General features: G+C 53.2%; 5 protein-coding genes across 5 annotated transcripts; all 5 read left to right on the plus strand.

The window, feature by feature from the left end:
* The first annotated feature begins 267 nt into the window (after positions 1 to 267).
* Positions 268 to 3,303, plus strand: LOC125331809 (nucleolar protein 8-like). The gene is made up of 4 exons (XM_048316188.1): positions 268 to 398; positions 1,310 to 1,436; positions 1,883 to 1,953; positions 2,950 to 3,303. The coding sequence occupies exons 1-4, from the start codon at positions 389 to 391 to the stop codon at positions 3,069 to 3,071; spliced, it is 330 nt and encodes a 109-aa protein (XP_048172145.1). The 5' UTR covers positions 268 to 388; the 3' UTR covers positions 3,072 to 3,303.
* Positions 3,304 to 3,389: 86 nt separating this feature from the next.
* LOC125331719 (PHD finger protein 7-like) lies at positions 3,390 to 6,500 on the plus strand. The gene is made up of 5 exons (XM_048316027.1): positions 3,390 to 3,591; positions 5,299 to 5,409; positions 5,727 to 5,818; positions 5,903 to 6,004; positions 6,285 to 6,500. The coding sequence occupies exons 1-5, from the start codon at positions 3,444 to 3,446 to the stop codon at positions 6,498 to 6,500; spliced, it is 669 nt and encodes a 222-aa protein (XP_048171984.1). The 5' UTR covers positions 3,390 to 3,443.
* Positions 6,501 to 6,785: 285 nt separating this feature from the next.
* Positions 6,786 to 7,905, plus strand: LOC125331720 (PHD finger protein 7-like). The gene is made up of 5 exons (XM_048316028.1): positions 6,786 to 6,841; positions 7,052 to 7,165; positions 7,317 to 7,435; positions 7,590 to 7,689; positions 7,812 to 7,905. The coding sequence occupies exons 1-5, from the start codon at positions 6,810 to 6,812 to the stop codon at positions 7,903 to 7,905; spliced, it is 459 nt and encodes a 152-aa protein (XP_048171985.1). The 5' UTR covers positions 6,786 to 6,809.
* Positions 7,906 to 8,725: 820 nt separating this feature from the next.
* Positions 8,726 to 15,480, plus strand: LOC125331721 (PHD finger protein 7-like). The gene is made up of 6 exons (XM_048316029.1): positions 8,726 to 9,378; positions 10,290 to 12,571; positions 14,279 to 14,389; positions 14,707 to 14,798; positions 14,883 to 14,984; positions 15,265 to 15,480. Exons 2-6 carry the CDS (start codon positions 12,424 to 12,426, stop codon positions 15,478 to 15,480), a joined length of 669 nt encoding a protein of 222 aa, XP_048171986.1. The 5' UTR covers positions 8,726 to 9,378; positions 10,290 to 12,423.
* Positions 15,481 to 15,765: 285 nt separating this feature from the next.
* LOC125331722 (PHD finger protein 7-like) lies at positions 15,766 to 16,885 on the plus strand. Its single transcript, XM_048316030.1, has 5 exons — positions 15,766 to 15,821; positions 16,032 to 16,145; positions 16,297 to 16,415; positions 16,570 to 16,669; positions 16,792 to 16,885. Exons 1-5 carry the CDS (start codon positions 15,790 to 15,792, stop codon positions 16,883 to 16,885), a joined length of 459 nt encoding a protein of 152 aa, XP_048171987.1. The 5' UTR covers positions 15,766 to 15,789.
* The last annotated feature ends 487 nt before the right edge of the window (positions 16,886 to 17,372 follow it).

Raw genomic sequence — 17,372 nt, forward strand, 5'->3', positions numbered from 1 at the left:
GTGAACCACTCCTTAGTGGGCTTGGATACGTTTAGGGAGACAGAAGAGCAAGGTGGCTCTTAGGGAAGCTGTCTTTGGAAAGGACATGTGCTGTGTTGCTATCCTTAAGCAATCTGATTTCAGGAAAGCCAAAAGGAAGAAGAAAGAAGAGAGTGAGACACTGCCTCAAGTGTCTGAAGACATCGATTACGACATTGCTGCTGATTTAAAAGACTTGTTTGGACCTTCAAAGAACAAACCAGAAAACGCTGAGGACATACCCTTGGGACAAAGAGGATGCGCAGGACTCTGTCCCAGCTGACCATCTGGGACCTTTGCCTGCGAACGACGTAGCTCAGGAGTCGAGTGCTTTCACTTTTCCTTCTTTGGAGACACACAGGAGTCGGGCATGAAAGAAGGTAACAGCAGAACCCTTCTAACGGTGCCATTCCTAGGAAGAGCTTAAGGCAGGCACTGCAGAGCAATACGGTGTAAAGAGGGTCAGGATCCAGGGGCTTTTCAGCGGTAGAAGCCAGTAATTAGGCAGAAGCATTTTGATCTTCATTTCTACTTGCCAGGCTTGTGGTAGATTAAGGAGAGGTAACTCGTGCTTGCATCTCAGAGTTTTGAAAGGCGGGCTTTGAGAGAGAAGGCAGTGGGGTCTTTGCAGAGTGGTGAAAAAGCTTGTTGTCATCCCCTAAATTTCTCAAACAGGGAAAAAGGTGACACACCAGTCCTGGCAAGTTTCATAGAACCCAACAAGACTTCAAAGAAAATGTGTGTTAATGTAGAGTGAAGAGCAAAATCCTGGAGCTGACCCCAGGATTCAAGAACATTTTATTAGTTACTGAATTCTATTCTTGGACCTTTAGAAAATGGAAGCTGAATGACACATCATCATTGGCGTGTGCTAACCTCAGATAAAATGAGGCCTTATGAAATGAAGATGAAACAATATTAAATCAAGTCACAGTCTTGTAGGAAAGAAAAGAAACTGTGCAAAGTTACCCAAAAGATTAAAAAACCCAAGGTGCTTTGTGTGCAACAACACAAAGCAACAAGCCCCCCACACTTCTGCTGAATTCAGAAGGTAGTTAGTGTCTTCTGAATGCAGCGATCAAGGTTTAGGAATACGTAGGAGATGCCTAGAACAAAGTGGAAAATACTGGAGCAGAGATTTAGCTCAGAAAATCTGAGGGGAGAAGATTCTGTCCTTCTGAAATCTGCCTTCTCCAGTGTAAGTATTTCACTTGAAAGGAGGGACTTTTCCTGGCAAGTAGAGGGATAACCTGGTTTTGGCTTTTTTTCTTTTTTGGTGCTGTTATTGCAGAGCCTTACATACTTGGACCAATAAAACCGGTGAAAGTCACATGGCAAGAGGATCCACGTTTCCAAGACAGCAGTTCTGAGAGTGATGATGAGCCTGAACCATCAGAAATTGGAAAGGACCAAGAAATGCAAGTTCCATTTGTATTTGTTCTCTCCTTGGTTGTCGTAGTTGGATGCTGTGGGCATATTAAGAGCAGCACTCAGGAAACGGGAAACGGACATTGCACACCTCTGAGCAGTGAAAGTCATCTTGGAAAACCGTCTGTGCTGCACCGAGTCAAAACTCCCAGCAGCCCATTTGATGTGAAGCTGAATATGAAGAGAGAGAAGTTGAGCACAAGAAATTAACTGGGTCGTTTTGGTTTGACCAAACCCAAACTGAGTTTGGCCAAAAGCCAAAGACACAGTCAGTTTTCTTTTAAAAAGTGGGGTTTTTATAGAAGGCTCTGTTTGGTTACTGTGGAGTAAAGCTCTTCAATGTTTACCATTTCTCTGAAGCGCTGCAGCTCTAACTCGTGTTCATGGAATTTGATAGTGCCTTTTAGGATGCTAAAATCCCTTTGTACTTGTCTAGGTTTCTTTCTTTACCACACACGGAAAGTGCTAGAGTCTTCTTCTTCTCCAAAGATGATGAACGCCTAAGAGGTACAACAGAACTTATTCACCCCTTTTGTATTTTTTTCCTTTTAAACTCTTACTGGAATTCAGTGAGGAAAAAATGCTGCCCGCTTATGAATGGTTTGTAGTCAACATTTGCCACCCTTACTTGGGGTCTAGGTTGTGCTAGAAGCCCGTGAGGAAGTCCTGGCAAAATAAAGGCTGAGCAGCTGTCTGGCTTTCTTTTCTTTCAGATAATTGCCTAATAGGTATCTGGACTTTTGGAGCTTACCAAAAAAATAGTCACTGGACAAGTTGCCTAGACATTTCAGACCCTTTCAGGTATGTATATCATCTTTAACTTTTTCTTGTCTTTCTGCTGTTATCATTAAGAACGTTGAGTATTCTTATCAGCCACATATGCCCGTGGGGTTCTTTGTCCTCCTGAATCTCGGTTTTTCTCTTCTGAATCCAGTGAATTTTGTACTAAAAACCAAGGAAAACAACAGTCAAAGAAAACATACGCAGCCCTAAACATTCCACAGGCCACCAAAACAATGGCTTGTTACATTTGATAGAACACAGTTTTAGGACAGCCTTAAAGGATGTTTGTTTCTTGAGACCTACTAGATAACTGTGATGCAACGAGCTGATGTGTTCATACAGTTACTGTCCTGCGTGCTTCCAGCCTGTCTGATTTACAGCGCGTGTTAAAATGGGGATCTCAGTCGTCAGCAGCCATCAGTTTTGGGGGGAGATGTGGGATCCTGGTGTTGAGCTTTTCCTGGAGCAGCTGCTATTTCACTGCAATCTAGATTTCAGCATGTTCAGGAAAACTGCTGCTGCCTTTCATTTCTCGCAGTACACGCGGCTGTAACACCGAACATTTCTGTCGGAGCTCACGTGTGGTGGTGGGGGGAAGCGAATGGGAAGGATGTGGAGAATAGAGCTGCTGACTTTACTGCTGTGTTGCTCATGAGTGATCCAAGCAGCAGCATCATCAGAAGTGTTTAACCCTTATAATTGGTTCTTTGTTTTGTGCAGAGGGCCCAAAGTTATTTTGTAGATCAGTAGAGCTCAGTGAAGAAAAAGAGGGTTGGGAAGACAGACGTAGATTATTGCTTGAGGTGAGTATGAAACGTCTGTTCCCTGGTAACTGTGGCTGAAAGCTGAGCACGAGGAGGGAAGAGGGCTATGAATCTGCATGAGAAATTAATTCAGGACCTCAACAAGAGCCTGAAACTTTGTAATTACCAGAGAACAAAAGTGGTTTAGTATACTGGTGTGTATAACATCAGGTTGTGATGTCACTCAGGTAAACCACTAAATCTCTGCACGTTACGGGACAGGACCAGAGACTTAACTGTACATAGAGAAAGTGTTCAAGAGAAACAGTGAGTTCAGAGACTTCTCCTAATAGTGGATTCAGAAACTTCTCCTAATAATACGTTGGATTTTCACCATTTTCTGGAATGCCGAAGGAAGCATAAGGACGCCAAAAGAAAAGTGAAAGCAAACCAATAAATCTTCTTTTACTGATGAGAAGCGTGTCATGTTTCTTCCTTGAAGAAGTTGCAAACCAATGTTACTTTGGAAATCCTTTCCAAGATCTAATAGGAAAAACTTTTGGCCAAAACTGTCAGCCTGTGTTTCTGAATAGGAATACGTGTCCTGTGTCAATTCAAGGTTTGTACCAGGGTTTGGGGTTTTCTGTGTGTAGGGCTTCAATGTCAGTTGCTTCTTGGCCGGACTTTTGATAATTAGATCATGTAACGAAGACAACATTTTACTGTGTCCTCGTGTCCAGTGCTGCACAGGGTTGGGAAAGAGCAGGTAGCTCTGTGTCTATACATAACTTGCAGGGGCAGCACAGGAGCAGCTCCCAGGGCCTGGGGAACAAGGAGGTTCATGGCGCTGAGGACAAAGTGTCCAGAGCTCGGCATAGTCCGGCTGAGCTCTTCTGGCTCCTTCTGCTTCGAGCCCTTGCCGAGACACGGGTTCACTACAGACCCCGGGGTGCCACTTCCCAACTTAGCCCTCTTCCTCTGCCTCCTCCCTGCCTCCTGCATAAAGGCACTCCCTGGCATTGCGCCAGCTGTGCCTCCCTCCTAGTTCAGTGAAGGCATCCTTGTCCTCCCAAGGTGCCTCTCCCATGGAGTCAGGAAAATTGATGAACTCCCGCTGCCCCGGCATCAGGCAGGTGCAGGGTGTCCCTGCTCGTCACCCCTTGCTTTCCAGGGGTCCCGCTGATTGTTCTAGAAGCCATTGATCTGGATTTTCCAGGAGCATGCTTGCAAAGACGTGAATGAGAAAAGGCCAAAAGAACAGTTTGTGCTTCTCTTCTAGCTGTTTTTTTCAATATATTTATTGGCTAGTAGGAAAGCATGGACCAAACTGGCAAAAGTGCCTTTCATGTGGGAAAAGCATCCTCCTGCATTTGACTTCTGAGTCGAGGACTGTTTCAAGCTCTCCAGTCAGATGCCCGCAGAAAACTCCCTCTGAATTCTCTGGGTTTCCATCAGAGTCAGTGTAAAAGCTGGCGTTTCTCAGGAGCTTATCACTAAATTTTCCATTTAATACTAAATGTCAAAGTTGTTAGTTCATAGGGTGACAGGATAATTGAGGTTGGGAGCCACGTGCGGTGGTCTCCAGTTTTATCTCCTGTTCCCAACACTGACCAGCAAGAGTATCAAATCAGGTTCCTCTGGGATTTCTCCAGACAGGTCTCAGGGAAAACGTCGCTCCACCTGGGGCAGCTTTTGAATCTGTCCAGTGCAAGAGAGCCCACAAGCTCTCTGGGCAGCCGACTGCCAGGGGCAGGAGCCCTGGAGTGGCACTGCCTGAACAACCCCTTTCTGCCAACAGTGCCACCCTCGATGGCTGCCCCAGGGCCTGGCATTTGACCCTGCACTTGCTGCAGGAGCCCCTGCCCTGGTTGGGCTCTGACCAAAGGCTCGGACCCATCTCAGAACCTCGGTTCCCAAGGGTGGCGTGGGACTGAGGCCATCGCTGCCCCTATTTTGGGTGCGCGTTGCTGATGTCAGAATGGCCATTGTGACCCGTGCGACCAAGGCCACCAGAGGGAACGCTGGGCTCAGGCCGTGTGTCAGTGCGACCTGACAACGGGAGGAGAAGGTAGGACAGGGACGGGGCTGCCCAGGGACCAGAGGGGCCCCACACCTCGGGGCTCTGGGCCTGTGCTGCAGGCTCACCTGCCTCTCCCTTCCCAGACGCAGCAGAGGAACATCCACGGGAGACAGCAGTGTTCCTCGACGCGGTGACGGGAGGAGAAGGCGGACTGGAGCAGGGCTCACGCAGGGCTCACCAGGGAGTAGTGCCCTCGTGGCTCTGGGCCGGTTCTGCAAACTCCCCACACTCTTCTTTCTCCCACAGAGGGAGAGGACGAGCGCCTGGAGAAGGTCGCGGTGTTCCTGCACGGGGACTCATCGCAGACCAGAACCATGGCAGAAGGGAAGCAGGAGGCCTCTGATGCCAGGGAGCCAGGTGAGGGCAAAGCAGCCCTCCCGCAGCCTGGCACAGGGGCTGTCGGGGCAGCCAGCGTGGGGCCCGGAGCGGAGGCAGGGGGAGGCAGGAGCTGCCCAGCCATGCTGGGGCTGGGAGCCTCCTTCCTGCCCAAGGGGGGCCCAGCCGGGCCAGGGGGCAGCTGTGGGGACGCCCGCGCTGTCCCCTGCTCCCCAAGGCCTCCAGGCCTGCCCATCAGCCAGGCAGGCAGGGCCAGAGCAGCCCTTGGGGCCGATGCTGCGGGCTAAGAGCCCCGCAGAGGTGCTCGTGCCCGGTGCCATTGGCTCTGTCCCCTGCAGCATGCCTGCTGTGCCGCCGCGCAGAGGCTGACCCGGACATCTGCGGCGACAAACAGGAGAAGCACGGGCTCTGTGCCCACATCTTCTGCCTGGTGAGTTGCACCGGGCCTCCCTCCGGCATTGCAGTGGGCAGCCCCTGCCACTCTCTCCTCATCAGCTCCCTGTCTTTGCCACAGAATTTCGCCAGCCTCATTTTTCGACAAGACGATGATCAGACCGGATTCACGGGCTGTCGCCCTCGCGATATCCAACTTGCAGTCAGCCGGGCAGCTCAGGAGGTGAGAGCCTGACAAGAGCAGGGAGGTTTGTGCCAGGCGAGGTTTGCCAGTGCTTAGCCCAGACCCCACAAAAGAAAGGCCGGCCCTTCCCACCAGCTGTGGGACAAAAGTCTGGCTCCCAGCAGCTCCACAGAGGCTCTGGCACAGGAGCCTCTTCCTCCAGGCGGGTCTGTGGGCTGAGACCCAGCAGCGGCCACAGTCCTGCGCCCTGCCCGGAGCCGTGAGGCTGCCTGGGGAGGCCCCGAGGCTGCTGCTGATGGGGCTGCTTGGCTCTTTCCAGCACTGCTGCGTCTGTGGGGAGACTGGGGCCACCATCATGTGCTGTCAGGAAGACTGCGACAGATGGTTCCACCTGCCCTGTGCCAAGGAGGGTCACTGTGTGACTCAGTACATAACCCCATACAGGTACCTCCTCTCCCCTTCTGGCCACCCCTGTGGAAGGACCCAGCATTTCTCACTTTGCTCGTCCCTTTTCCCCCAGCTCCTTCTGCCCTGAGCACTGCCCAGAACAGGATGTGAGGGCGATTCCGGAGCCAGGCACCGAATGCCCCATCTGCATGGAGCCTGTGGAGGAGAGAAAGAGCTACACAACACTGGTGTGCCCAGCGTGCAAAAAGGCCTGGTTCCACAGGGACTGCATCCAGGTAGGAGCCATTTCCGCAGCCCCGGGGCACAGCAGGTGCTCAGCAGCATGAGGGCCTTGCTCACGCTGCTGCTGTTTGCCCTGCAGGGACAGGCCTTGCGCGCTGGTGCATTGTACTTCCAGTGCCCCCTTTGCAGAGACGATGATGAGTTTGCTGTCCAAATGTTCGTCATGGGGATCCGAATCCCCTTCAGGTTGGTGTCCTTCTGCCTGGCTCACAACACAGGAGGGGGCAGCTGCTGTGCCAGGCCCTGCCCCCGCAGTCCTGGCCCTGCCCTGTCCCGTGAGTCTGGGCTTCAGCTTCACGCAAGACTTGCAAAAGCACCGGAGGAAGAGCAGGGACAGCCTGTACGTCCAGGATGGCAGAGCAGCACAAGCTCATCAGCTTTTCCTTTCCCCATCAGACAGCCAACATGGGAGGACAACGATGCCTTTGCAGAATTAGGAGAGAGGCACAGCTGGTGCAATGCCAGGAAGTGCCTTTATCCAGGAGGCAGGGAGGAGGCAGAGGAAGAGGGGTAAGCTGGGCAGCTGCACCCCAGGGCTCTGCAGGGAACCTGTGTCTCGGCAAGGGCTCGAAGCAGAAGGAGGCAGAAGAAGAGCTCAGCCGGACAATCCCGAGCTGTGGACACTTTGTCCTCAGTGCCATGAACCCATTTGCTTTCCCAGGCCCTGGGAACTGCTCCTGTGCTCCTCCTGTGCTGCTGAGGGCACCCACAGGCGCTGCTCTGGCCTCACAAGCAACACTCCCAGCTGGGAGTGCGACAGCTGTGCTGGTCTGGGCACAGGTATGAGGCAACGCAGCTGCGTGGCCCTGGGCTGGGGTCAGTGCCAAGGCTGGGCTTCGCAGAGCCCGTCCGCTCCTGGAGAGCTGGGGGCACCGCTCTGGCCTGGCCTGGCCCAGGCCTGCTGGGCCCCTCTCATTCCTGCTTCCCCTTACAGCCCCCAGGGATGAGCCGGAGCTCAATGCCCCCAGGGATGAGCCTGAGCTCAATGCCCCCAGGGATGAGCCGGAGCTCAATGTCCCCAGCCTGGCCGGACAGTCAGGATTGGAGCCTTCTCATGGATTGGAGCCTTCCCATAGCTCTGCACAATCCGAGGCCATCAGCCCCAACTCTGGCATCCTGGCACCATCGGGTGTGCCTCCCCTGTCTCCGTCTCCAGAGACCAGCAAACACAGCAGCGTCCAACATGCACCAATGAGGCAGCTGCTGCAATCTTCCTCGCTGGAGAGCAGCAGCCCCTGCACGGAGAGTGAGGTGACATCAAGGTCATCAGACACCAGCCATTCCAGAAGCTCTGGGTCTGACCGCAGGCAAAATCGCTCTCGCCGGCAAAGTTGGGCCTCAAATCCACCTGTCCGGTCGAGGAGTCGCCGTGACAGGAGCCAGAGGACAGGACCAAGGGCTGAGAGGCCCAGGCACAGAAGGACACCATCAGAGACATCCCCCAGACGCAGCCGCTCGCGCCAGCAACGTCGGGCCTCAAATCCACCTGTCCGGTCGCGGAGTCGCCGTGACAGGAGCCAGAGGACAGCACCAAGGGCTGAGACGCCCAGGCCGAGGGAGACAACATCAGGGACATCCACCAGGAGCAACCGCTCCCGCCGGCGACGTCAGGCCTCAAATCCACCTCTCCAGTCGAGGAGTCGCCGTGACAGGAGCCGCAGGACAGCAGCAACTGCTGAGAGGCCCAGGCCGAGGGAGACACCATCAGAGACATCCCCCAGACGCAGCCGCACCCGCCAGCGACGTCGCGCCTCAAATCCACCTCTCCAGTCGAGGAGTCGCCGTGACAGGAGCCGCAGGACAGCAGCAACTGCTGAGAGGCCCAGGCCGAGGGAGACACCATCAGAGACATCCCCCAGACGCAGCCGCACCCGCCAGCGACGTCGCGCCTCAAATCCACCTGTCCGGTCGAGGAGTCGCCGTGACAGGAGCCGCAGCACAGCAGCAACTGCTGAGAGGCCCAGGCGTAGGGTGACATTGCCGGGGACATCCACCAGGAGCAACCGCTCCCGCCAGCGACGTCAGGCCTCAACTCAGGCCTCGAAAAGCAGCATGTAGCGTCATCTTTTCTTTCTAGTCCGTCTGTTCTCTGCCGTAAGTGAAGGTGAGGAAGCTCAATACAGGGACCTTGAGATTTGCAGGTCTCTGAGAAAAGTGTATTAACTCTTGACATTGCTATTGGCAGGAATCTGTGCTAAATACCTGATTGCTGTGTTGCCACCTATTAAGTGAAAAGTCACTTAAGGGGGTGGCTAATTAAAAAGGACACTTGTTCCTGCCTTTAGACTCAAACCTCAGATGTTTCCCCACTGCTTACCCTTGAAAGTGAACCACTCCTTAGTGGGCTTGGATACGTTTAGGGAGACAGAAGAGCAAGGTGGCTCTTAGGGAAGCTGTCTTTGGAAAGGACATGTGCTGTGTTGCTATCCTTAAGCAATCTGATTTCAGGAAAGCCAAAAGGAAGAAGAAAGAAGAGAGTGAGACACTGCCTCAAGTGTCTGAAGACATCGATTACGACATTGCTGCTGATTTAAAAGACTTGTTTGGACCTTCAAAGAACAAACCAGAAAACGCTGAGGACATACCCTTGGGACAAAGAGGATGCGCAGGACTCTGTCCCAGCTGACCATCTGGGACCTTTGCCTGCGAACGACGTAGCTCAGGAGTCGAGTGCTTTCACTTTTCCTTCTTTGGAGACACACAGGAGTCGGGCATGAAAGAAGGTAACAGCAGAACCCTTCTAACGGTGCCATTCCTAGGAAGAGCTTAAGGCAGGCACTGCAGAGCAATACGGTGTAAAGAGGGTCAGGATCCAGGGGCTTTTCAGCGGTAGAAGCCAGTAATTAGGCAGAAGCATTTTGATCTTCATTTCTACTTGCCAGGCTTGTGGTAGATTAAGGAGAGGTAACTCGTGCTTGCATCTCAGAGTTTTGAAAGGCGGGCTTTGAGAGAGAAGGCAGTGGGGTCTTTGCAGAGTGGTGAAAAAGCTTGTTGTCATCCCCTAAATTTCTCAAACAGGGAAAAAGGTGACACACCAGTCCTGGCAAGTTTCATAGAACCCAACAAGACTTCAAAGAAAATGTGTGTTAATGTAGAGTGAAGAGCAAAATCCTGGAGCTGACCCCAGGATTCAAGAACATTTTATTAGTTACTGAATTCTATTCTTGGACCTTTAGAAAATGGAAGCTGAATGACACATCATCATTGGCGTGTGCTAACCTCAGATAAAATGAGGCCTTATGAAATGAAGATGAAACAATATTAAATCAAGTCACAGTCTTGTAGGAAAGAAAAGAAACTGTGCAAAGTTACCCAAAAGATTAAAAAACCCAAGGTGCTTTGTGTGCAACAACACAAAGCAACAAGCCCCCCACACTTCTGCTGAATTCAGAAGGTAGTTAGTGTCTTCTGAATGCAGCGATCAAGGTTTAGGAATACGTAGGAGATGCCTAGAACAAAGTGGAAAATACTGGAGCAGAGATTTAGCTCAGAAAATCTGAGGGGAGAAGATTCTGTCCTTCTGAAATCTGCCTTCTCCAGTGTAAGTATTTCACTTGAAAGGAGGGACTTTTCCTGGCAAGTAGAGGGATAACCTGGTTTTGGCTTTTTTTCTTTTTTGGTGCTGTTATTGCAGAGCCTTACATACTTGGACCAATAAAACCGGTGAAAGTCACATGGCAAGAGGATCCACGTTTCCAAGACAGCAGTTCTGAGAGTGATGATGAGCCTGAACCATCAGAAATTGGAAAGGACCAAGAAATGCAAGTTCCATTTGTATTTGTTCTCTCCTTGGTTGTCGTAGTTGGATGCTGTGGGCATATTAAGAGCAGCACTCAGGAAACGGGAAACGGACATTGCACACCTCTGAGCAGTGAAAGTCATCTTGGAAAACCGTCTGTGCTGCACCGAGTCAAAACTCCCAGCAGCCCATTTGATGTGAAGCTGAATATGAAGAGAGAGAAGTTGAGCACAAGAAATTAACTGGGTCGTTTTGGTTTGACCAAACCCAAACTGAGTTTGGCCAAAAGCCAAAGACACAGTCAGTTTTCTTTTAAAAAGTGGGGTTTTTATAGAAGGCTCTGTTTGGTTACTGTGGAGTAAAGCTCTTCAATGTTTACCATTTCTCTGAAGCGCTGCAGCTCTAACTCGTGTTCATGGAATTTGATAGTGCCTTTTAGGATGCTAAAATCCCTTTGTACTTGTCTAGGTTTCTTTCTTTACCACACACGGAAAGTGCTAGAGTCTTCTTCTTCTCCAAAGATGATGAACGCCTAAGAGGTACAACAGAACTTATTCACCCCTTTTGTATTTTTTTCCTTTTAAACTCTTACTGGAATTCAGTGAGGAAAAAATGCTGCCCGCTTATGAATGGTTTGTAGTCAACATTTGCCACCCTTACTTGGGGTCTAGGTTGTGCTAGAAGCCCGTGAGGAAGTCCTGGCAAAATAAAGGCTGAGCAGCTGTCTGGCTTTCTTTTCTTTCAGATAATTGCCTAATAGGTATCTGGACTTTTGGAGCTTACCAAAAAAATAGTCACTGGACAAGTTGCCTAGACATTTCAGACCCTTTCAGGTATGTATATCATCTTTAACTTTTTCTTGTCTTTCTGCTGTTATCATTAAGAACGTTGAGTATTCTTATCAGCCACATATGCCCGTGGGGTTCTTTGTCCTCCTGAATCTCGGTTTTTCTCTTCTGAATCCAGTGAATTTTGTACTAAAAACCAAGGAAAACAACAGTCAAAGAAAACATACGCAGCCCTAAACATTCCACAGGCCACCAAAACAATGGCTTGTTACATTTGATAGAACACAGTTTTAGGACAGCCTTAAAGGATGTTTGTTTCTTGAGACCTACTAGATAACTGTGATGCAACGAGCTGATGTGTTCATACAGTTACTGTCCTGCGTGCTTCCAGCCTGTCTGATTTACAGCGCGTGTTAAAATGGGGATCTCAGTCGTCAGCAGCCATCAGTTTTGGGGGGAGATGTGGGATCCTGGTGTTGAGCTTTTCCTGGAGCAGCTGCTATTTCACTGCAATCTAGATTTCAGCATGTTCAGGAAAACTGCTGCTGCCTTTCATTTCTCGCAGTACACGCGGCTGTAACACCGAACATTTCTGTCGGAGCTCACGTGTGGTGGTGGGGGGAAGCGAATGGGAAGGATGTGGAGAATAGAGCTGCTGACTTTACTGCTGTGTTGCTCATGAGTGATCCAAGCAGCAGCATCATCAGAAGTGTTTAACCCTTATAATTGGTTCTTTGTTTTGTGCAGAGGGCCCAAAGTTATTTTGTAGATCAGTAGAGCTCAGTGAAGAAAAAGAGGGTTGGGAAGACAGACGTAGATTATTGCTTGAGGTGAGTATGAAACGTCTGTTCCCTGGTAACTGTGGCTGAAAGCTGAGCACGAGGAGGGAAGAGGGCTATGAATCTGCATGAGAAATTAATTCAGGACCTCAACAAGAGCCTGAAACTTTGTAATTACCAGAGAACAAAAGTGGTTTAGTATACTGGTGTGTATAACATCAGGTTGTGATGTCACTCAGGTAAACCACTAAATCTCTGCACGTTACGGGACAGGACCAGAGACTTAACTGTACATAGAGAAAGTGTTCAAGAGAAACAGTGAGTTCAGAGACTTCTCCTAATAGTGGATTCAGAAACTTCTCCTAATAATACGTTGGATTTTCACCATTTTCTGGAATGCCGAAGGAAGCATAAGGACGCCAAAAGAAAAGTGAAAGCAAACCAATAAATCTTCTTTTACTGATGAGAAGCGTGTCATGTTTCTTCCTTGAAGAAGTTGCAAACCAATGTTACTTTGGAAATCCTTTCCAAGATCTAATAGGAAAAACTTTTGGCCAAAACTGTCAGCCTGTGTTTCTGAATAGGAATACGTGTCCTGTGTCAATTCAAGGTTTGTACCAGGGTTTGGGGTTTTCTGTGTGTAGGGCTTCAATGTCAGTTGCTTCTTGGCCGGACTTTTGATAATTAGATCATGTAACGAAGACAACATTTTACTGTGTCCTCGTGTCCAGTGCTGCACAGGGTTGGGAAAGAGCAGGTAGCTCTGTGTCTATACATAACTTGCAGGGGCAGCACAGGAGCAGCTCCCAGGGCCTGGGGAACAAGGAGGTTCATGGCGCTGAGGACAAAGTGTCCAGAGCTCGGCATAGTCCGGCTGAGCTCTTCTGGCTCCTTCTGCTTCGAGCCCTTGCCGAGACACGGGTTCACTACAGACCCCGGGGTGCCACTTCCCAACTTAGCCCTCTTCCTCTGCCTCCTCCCTGCCTCCTGCATAAAGGCACTCCCTGGCATTGCGCCAGCTGTGCCTCCCTCCTAGTTCAGTGAAGGCATCCTTGTCCTCCCAAGGTGCCTCTCCCATGGAGTCAGGAAAATTGATGAACTCCCGCTGCCCCGGCATCAGGCAGGTGCAGGGTGTCCCTGCTCGTCACCCCTTGCTTTCCAGGGGTCCCGCTGATTGTTCTAGAAGCCATTGATCTGGATTTTCCAGGAGCATGCTTGCAAAGACGTGAATGAGAAAAGGCCAAAAGAACAGTTTGTGCTTCTCTTCTAGCTGTTTTTTTCAATATATTTATTGGCTAGTAGGAAAGCATGGACCAAACTGGCAAAAGTGCCTTTCATGTGGGAAAAGCATCCTCCTGCATTTGACTTCTGAGTCGAGGACTGTTTCAAGCTCTCCAGTCAGATGCCCGCAGAAAACTCCCTCTGAATTCTCTGGGTTTCCATCAGAGTCAGTGTAAAAGCTGGCGTTTCTCAGGAGCTTATCACTAAATTTTCCATTTAATACTAAATGTCAAAGTTGTTAGTTCATAGGGTGACAGGATAATTGAGGTTGGGAGCCACGTGCGGTGGTCTCCAGTTTTATCTCCTGTTCCCAACACTGACCAGCAAGAGTATCAAATCAGGTTCCTCTGGGATTTCTCCAGACAGGTCTCAGGGAAAACGTCGCTCCACCTGGGGCAGCTTTTGAATCTGTCCAGTGCAAGAGAGCCCACAAGCTCTCTGGGCAGCCGACTGCCAGGGGCAGGAGCCCTGGAGTGGCACTGCCTGAACAACCCCTTTCTGCCAACAGTGCCACCCTCGATGGCTGCCCCAGGGCCTGGCATTTGACCCTGCACTTGCTGCAGGAGCCCCTGCCCTGGTTGGGCTCTGACCAAAGGCTCGGACCCATCTCAGAACCTCGGTTCCCAAGGGTGGCGTGGGACTGAGGCCATCGCTGCCCCTATTTTGGGTGCGCGTTGCTGATGTCAGAATGGCCATTGTGACCCGTGCGACCAAGGCCACCAGAGGGAACGCTGGGCTCAGGCCGTGTGTCAGTGCGACCTGACAACGGGAGGAGAAGGTAGGACAGGGACGGGGCTGCCCAGGGACCAGAGGGGCCCCACACCTCGGGGCTCTGGGCCTGTGCTGCAGGCTCACCTGCCTCTCCCTTCCCAGACGCAGCAGAGGAACATCCACGGGAGACAGCAGTGTTCCTCGACGCGGTGACGGGAGGAGAAGGCGGACTGGAGCAGGGCTCACGCAGGGCTCACCAGGGAGTAGTGCCCTCGTGGCTCTGGGCCGGTTCTGCAAACTCCCCACACTCTTCTTTCTCCCACAGAGGGAGAGGACGAGCGCCTGGAGAAGGTCGCGGTGTTCCTGCACGGGGACTCATCGCAGACCAGAACCATGGCAGAAGGGAAGCAGGAGGCCTCTGATGCCAGGGAGCCAGGTGAGGGCAAAGCAGCCCTCCCGCAGCCTGGCACAGGGGCTGTCGGGGCAGCCAGCGTGGGGCCCGGAGCGGAGGCAGGGGGAGGCAGGAGCTGCCCAGCCATGCTGGGGCTGGGAGCCTCCTTCCTGCCCAAGGGGGGCCCAGCCGGGCCAGGGGGCAGCTGTGGGGACGCCCGCGCTGTCCCCTGCTCCCCAAGGCCTCCAGGCCTGCCCATCAGCCAGGCAGGCAGGGCCAGAGCAGCCCTTGGGGCCGATGCTGCGGGCTAAGAGCCCCGCAGAGGTGCTCGTGCCCGGTGCCATTGGCTCTGTCCCCTGCAGCATGCCTGCTGTGCCGCCGCGCAGAGGCTGACCCGGACATCTGCGGCGACAAACAGGAGAAGCACGGGCTCTGTGCCCACATCTTCTGCCTGGTGAGTTGCACCGGGCCTCCCTCCGGCATTGCAGTGGGCAGCCCCTGCCACTCTCTCCTCATCAGCTCCCTGTCTTTGCCACAGAATTTCGCCAGCCTCATTTTTCGACAAGACGATGATCAGACCGGATTCACGGGCTGTCGCCCTCGCGATATCCAACTTGCAGTCAGCCGGGCAGCTCAGGAGGTGAGAGCCTGACAAGAGCAGGGAGGTTTGTGCCAGGCGAGGTTTGCCAGTGCTTAGCCCAGACCCCACAAAAGAAAGGCCGGCCCTTCCCACCAGCTGTGGGACAAAAGTCTGGCTCCCAGCAGCTCCACAGAGGCTCTGGCACAGGAGCCTCTTCCTCCAGGCGGGTCTGTGGGCTGAGACCCAGCAGCGGCCACAGTCCTGCGCCCTGCCCGGAGCCGTGAGGCTGCCTGGGGAGGCCCCGAGGCTGCTGCTGATGGGGCTGCTTGGCTCTTTCCAGCACTGCTGCGTCTGTGGGGAGACTGGGGCCACCATCATGTGCTGTCAGGAAGACTGCGACAGATGGTTCCACCTGCCCTGTGCCAAGGAGGGTCACTGTGTGACTCAGTACATAACCCCATACAGGTACCTCCTCTCCCCTTCTGGCCACCCCTGTGGAAGGACCCAGCATTTCTCACTTTGCTCGTCCCTTTTCCCCCAGCTCCTTCTGCCCTGAGCACTGCCCAGAACAGGATGTGAGGGCGATTCCGGAGCCAGGCACCGAATGCCCCATCTGCATGGAGCCTGTGGAGGAGAGAAAGAGCTACACAACACTGGTGTGCCCAGCGTGCAAAAAGGCCTGGTTCCACAGGGACTGCATCCAGGTAGGAGCCATTTCCGCAGCCCCGGGGCACAGCAGGTGCTCAGCAGCATGAGGGCCTTGCTCACGCTGCTGCTGTTTGCCCTGCAGGGACAGGCCTTGCGCGCTGGTGCATTGTACTTCCAGTGCCCCCTTTGCAGAGACGATGATGAGTTTGCTGTCCAAATGTTCGTCATGGGGATCCGAATCCCCTTCAGGTTGGTGTCCTTCTGCCTGGCTCACAACACAGGAGGGGGCAGCTGCTGTGCCAGGCCCTGCCCCCGCAGTCCTGGCCCTGCCCTGTCCCGTGAGTCTGGGCTTCAGCTTCACGCAAGACTTGCAAAAGCACCGGAGGAAGAGCAGGGACAGCCTGTACGTCCAGGATGGCAGAGCAGCACAAGCTCATCAGCTTTTCCTTTCCCCATCAGACAGCCAACATGGGAGGACAACGATGCCTTTGCAGAATTAGGAGAGAGGCACAGCTGGTGCAATGCCAGGAAGTGCCTTTATCCAGGAGGCAGGGAGGAGGCAGAGGAAGAGGGGTAAGCTGGGCAGCTGCACCCCAGGGCTCTGCAGGGAACCTGTGTCTCGGCAAGGGCTCGAAGCAGAAGGAGGCAGAAGAAGAGCTCAGCCGGACAATCCCGAGCTGTGGACACTTTGTCCTCAGTGCCATGAACCCATTTGCTTTCCCAGGCCCTGGGAACTGCTCCTGTGCTCCTCCTGTGCTGCTGAGGGCACCCACAGGCGCTGCTCTGGCCTCACAAGCAACACTCCCAGCTGGGAGTGCGACAGCTGTGCTGGTCTGGGCACAGGTATGAGGCAACGCAGCTGCGTGGCCCTGGGCTGGGGTCAGTGCCAAGGCTGGGCTTCGCAGAGCCCGTCCGCTCCTGGAGAGCTGGGGGCACCGCTCTGGCCTGGCCTGGCCCAGGCCTGCTGGGCCCCTCTCATTCCTGCTTCCCCTTACAGCCCCCAGGGATGAGCCGGAGCTCAATGCCCCCAGGGATGAGCCTGAGCTCAATGCCCCCAGGGATGAGCCGGAGCTCAATGTCCCCAGCCTGGCCGGACAGTCAGGATTGGAGCCTTCTCATGGATTGGAGCCTTCCCATAGCTCTGCACAATCCGAGGCCATCAGCCCCAACTCTGGCATCCTGGCACCATCGGGTGTGCCTCCCCTGTCTCCGTCTCCAGAGACCAGCAAACACAGCAGCGTCCAACATGCACCAATGAGGCAGCTGCTGCAATCTTCCTCGCTGGAGAGCAGCAGCCCCTGCACGGAGAGTGAGGTGACATCAAGGTCATCAGACACCAGCCATTCCAGAAGCTCTGGGTCTGACCGCAGGCAAAATCGCTCTCGCCGGCAAAGTTGGGCCTCAAATCCACCTGTCCGGTCGAGGAGTCGCCGTGACAGGAGCCAGAGGACAGGACCAAGGGCTGAGAGGCCCAGGCACAGAAGGACACCATCAGAGACATCCCCCAGACGCAGCCGCTCGCGCCAGCAACGTCGGGCCTCAAATCCACCTGTCCGGTCGCGGAGTCGCCGTGACAGGAGCCAGAGGACAGCACCAAGGGCTGAGACGCCCAGGCCGAGGGAGACAACATCAGGGACATCCACCAGGAGCAACCGCTCCCGCCGGCGACGTCAGGCCTCAAATCCACCTCTCCAGTCGAGGAGTCGCCGTGACAGGAGCCGCAGGACAGCAGCAACTGCTGAGAGGCCCAGGCCGAGGGAGACACCATCAGAGACATCCCCCAGACGCAGCCGCACCCGC

This window comes from Corvus hawaiiensis, chromosome 11 (assembly GCF_020740725.1).
Source record: "Corvus hawaiiensis isolate bCorHaw1 chromosome 11, bCorHaw1.pri.cur, whole genome shotgun sequence".
Taxonomy (NCBI): Eukaryota; Metazoa; Chordata; class Aves; order Passeriformes; family Corvidae; genus Corvus; species Corvus hawaiiensis.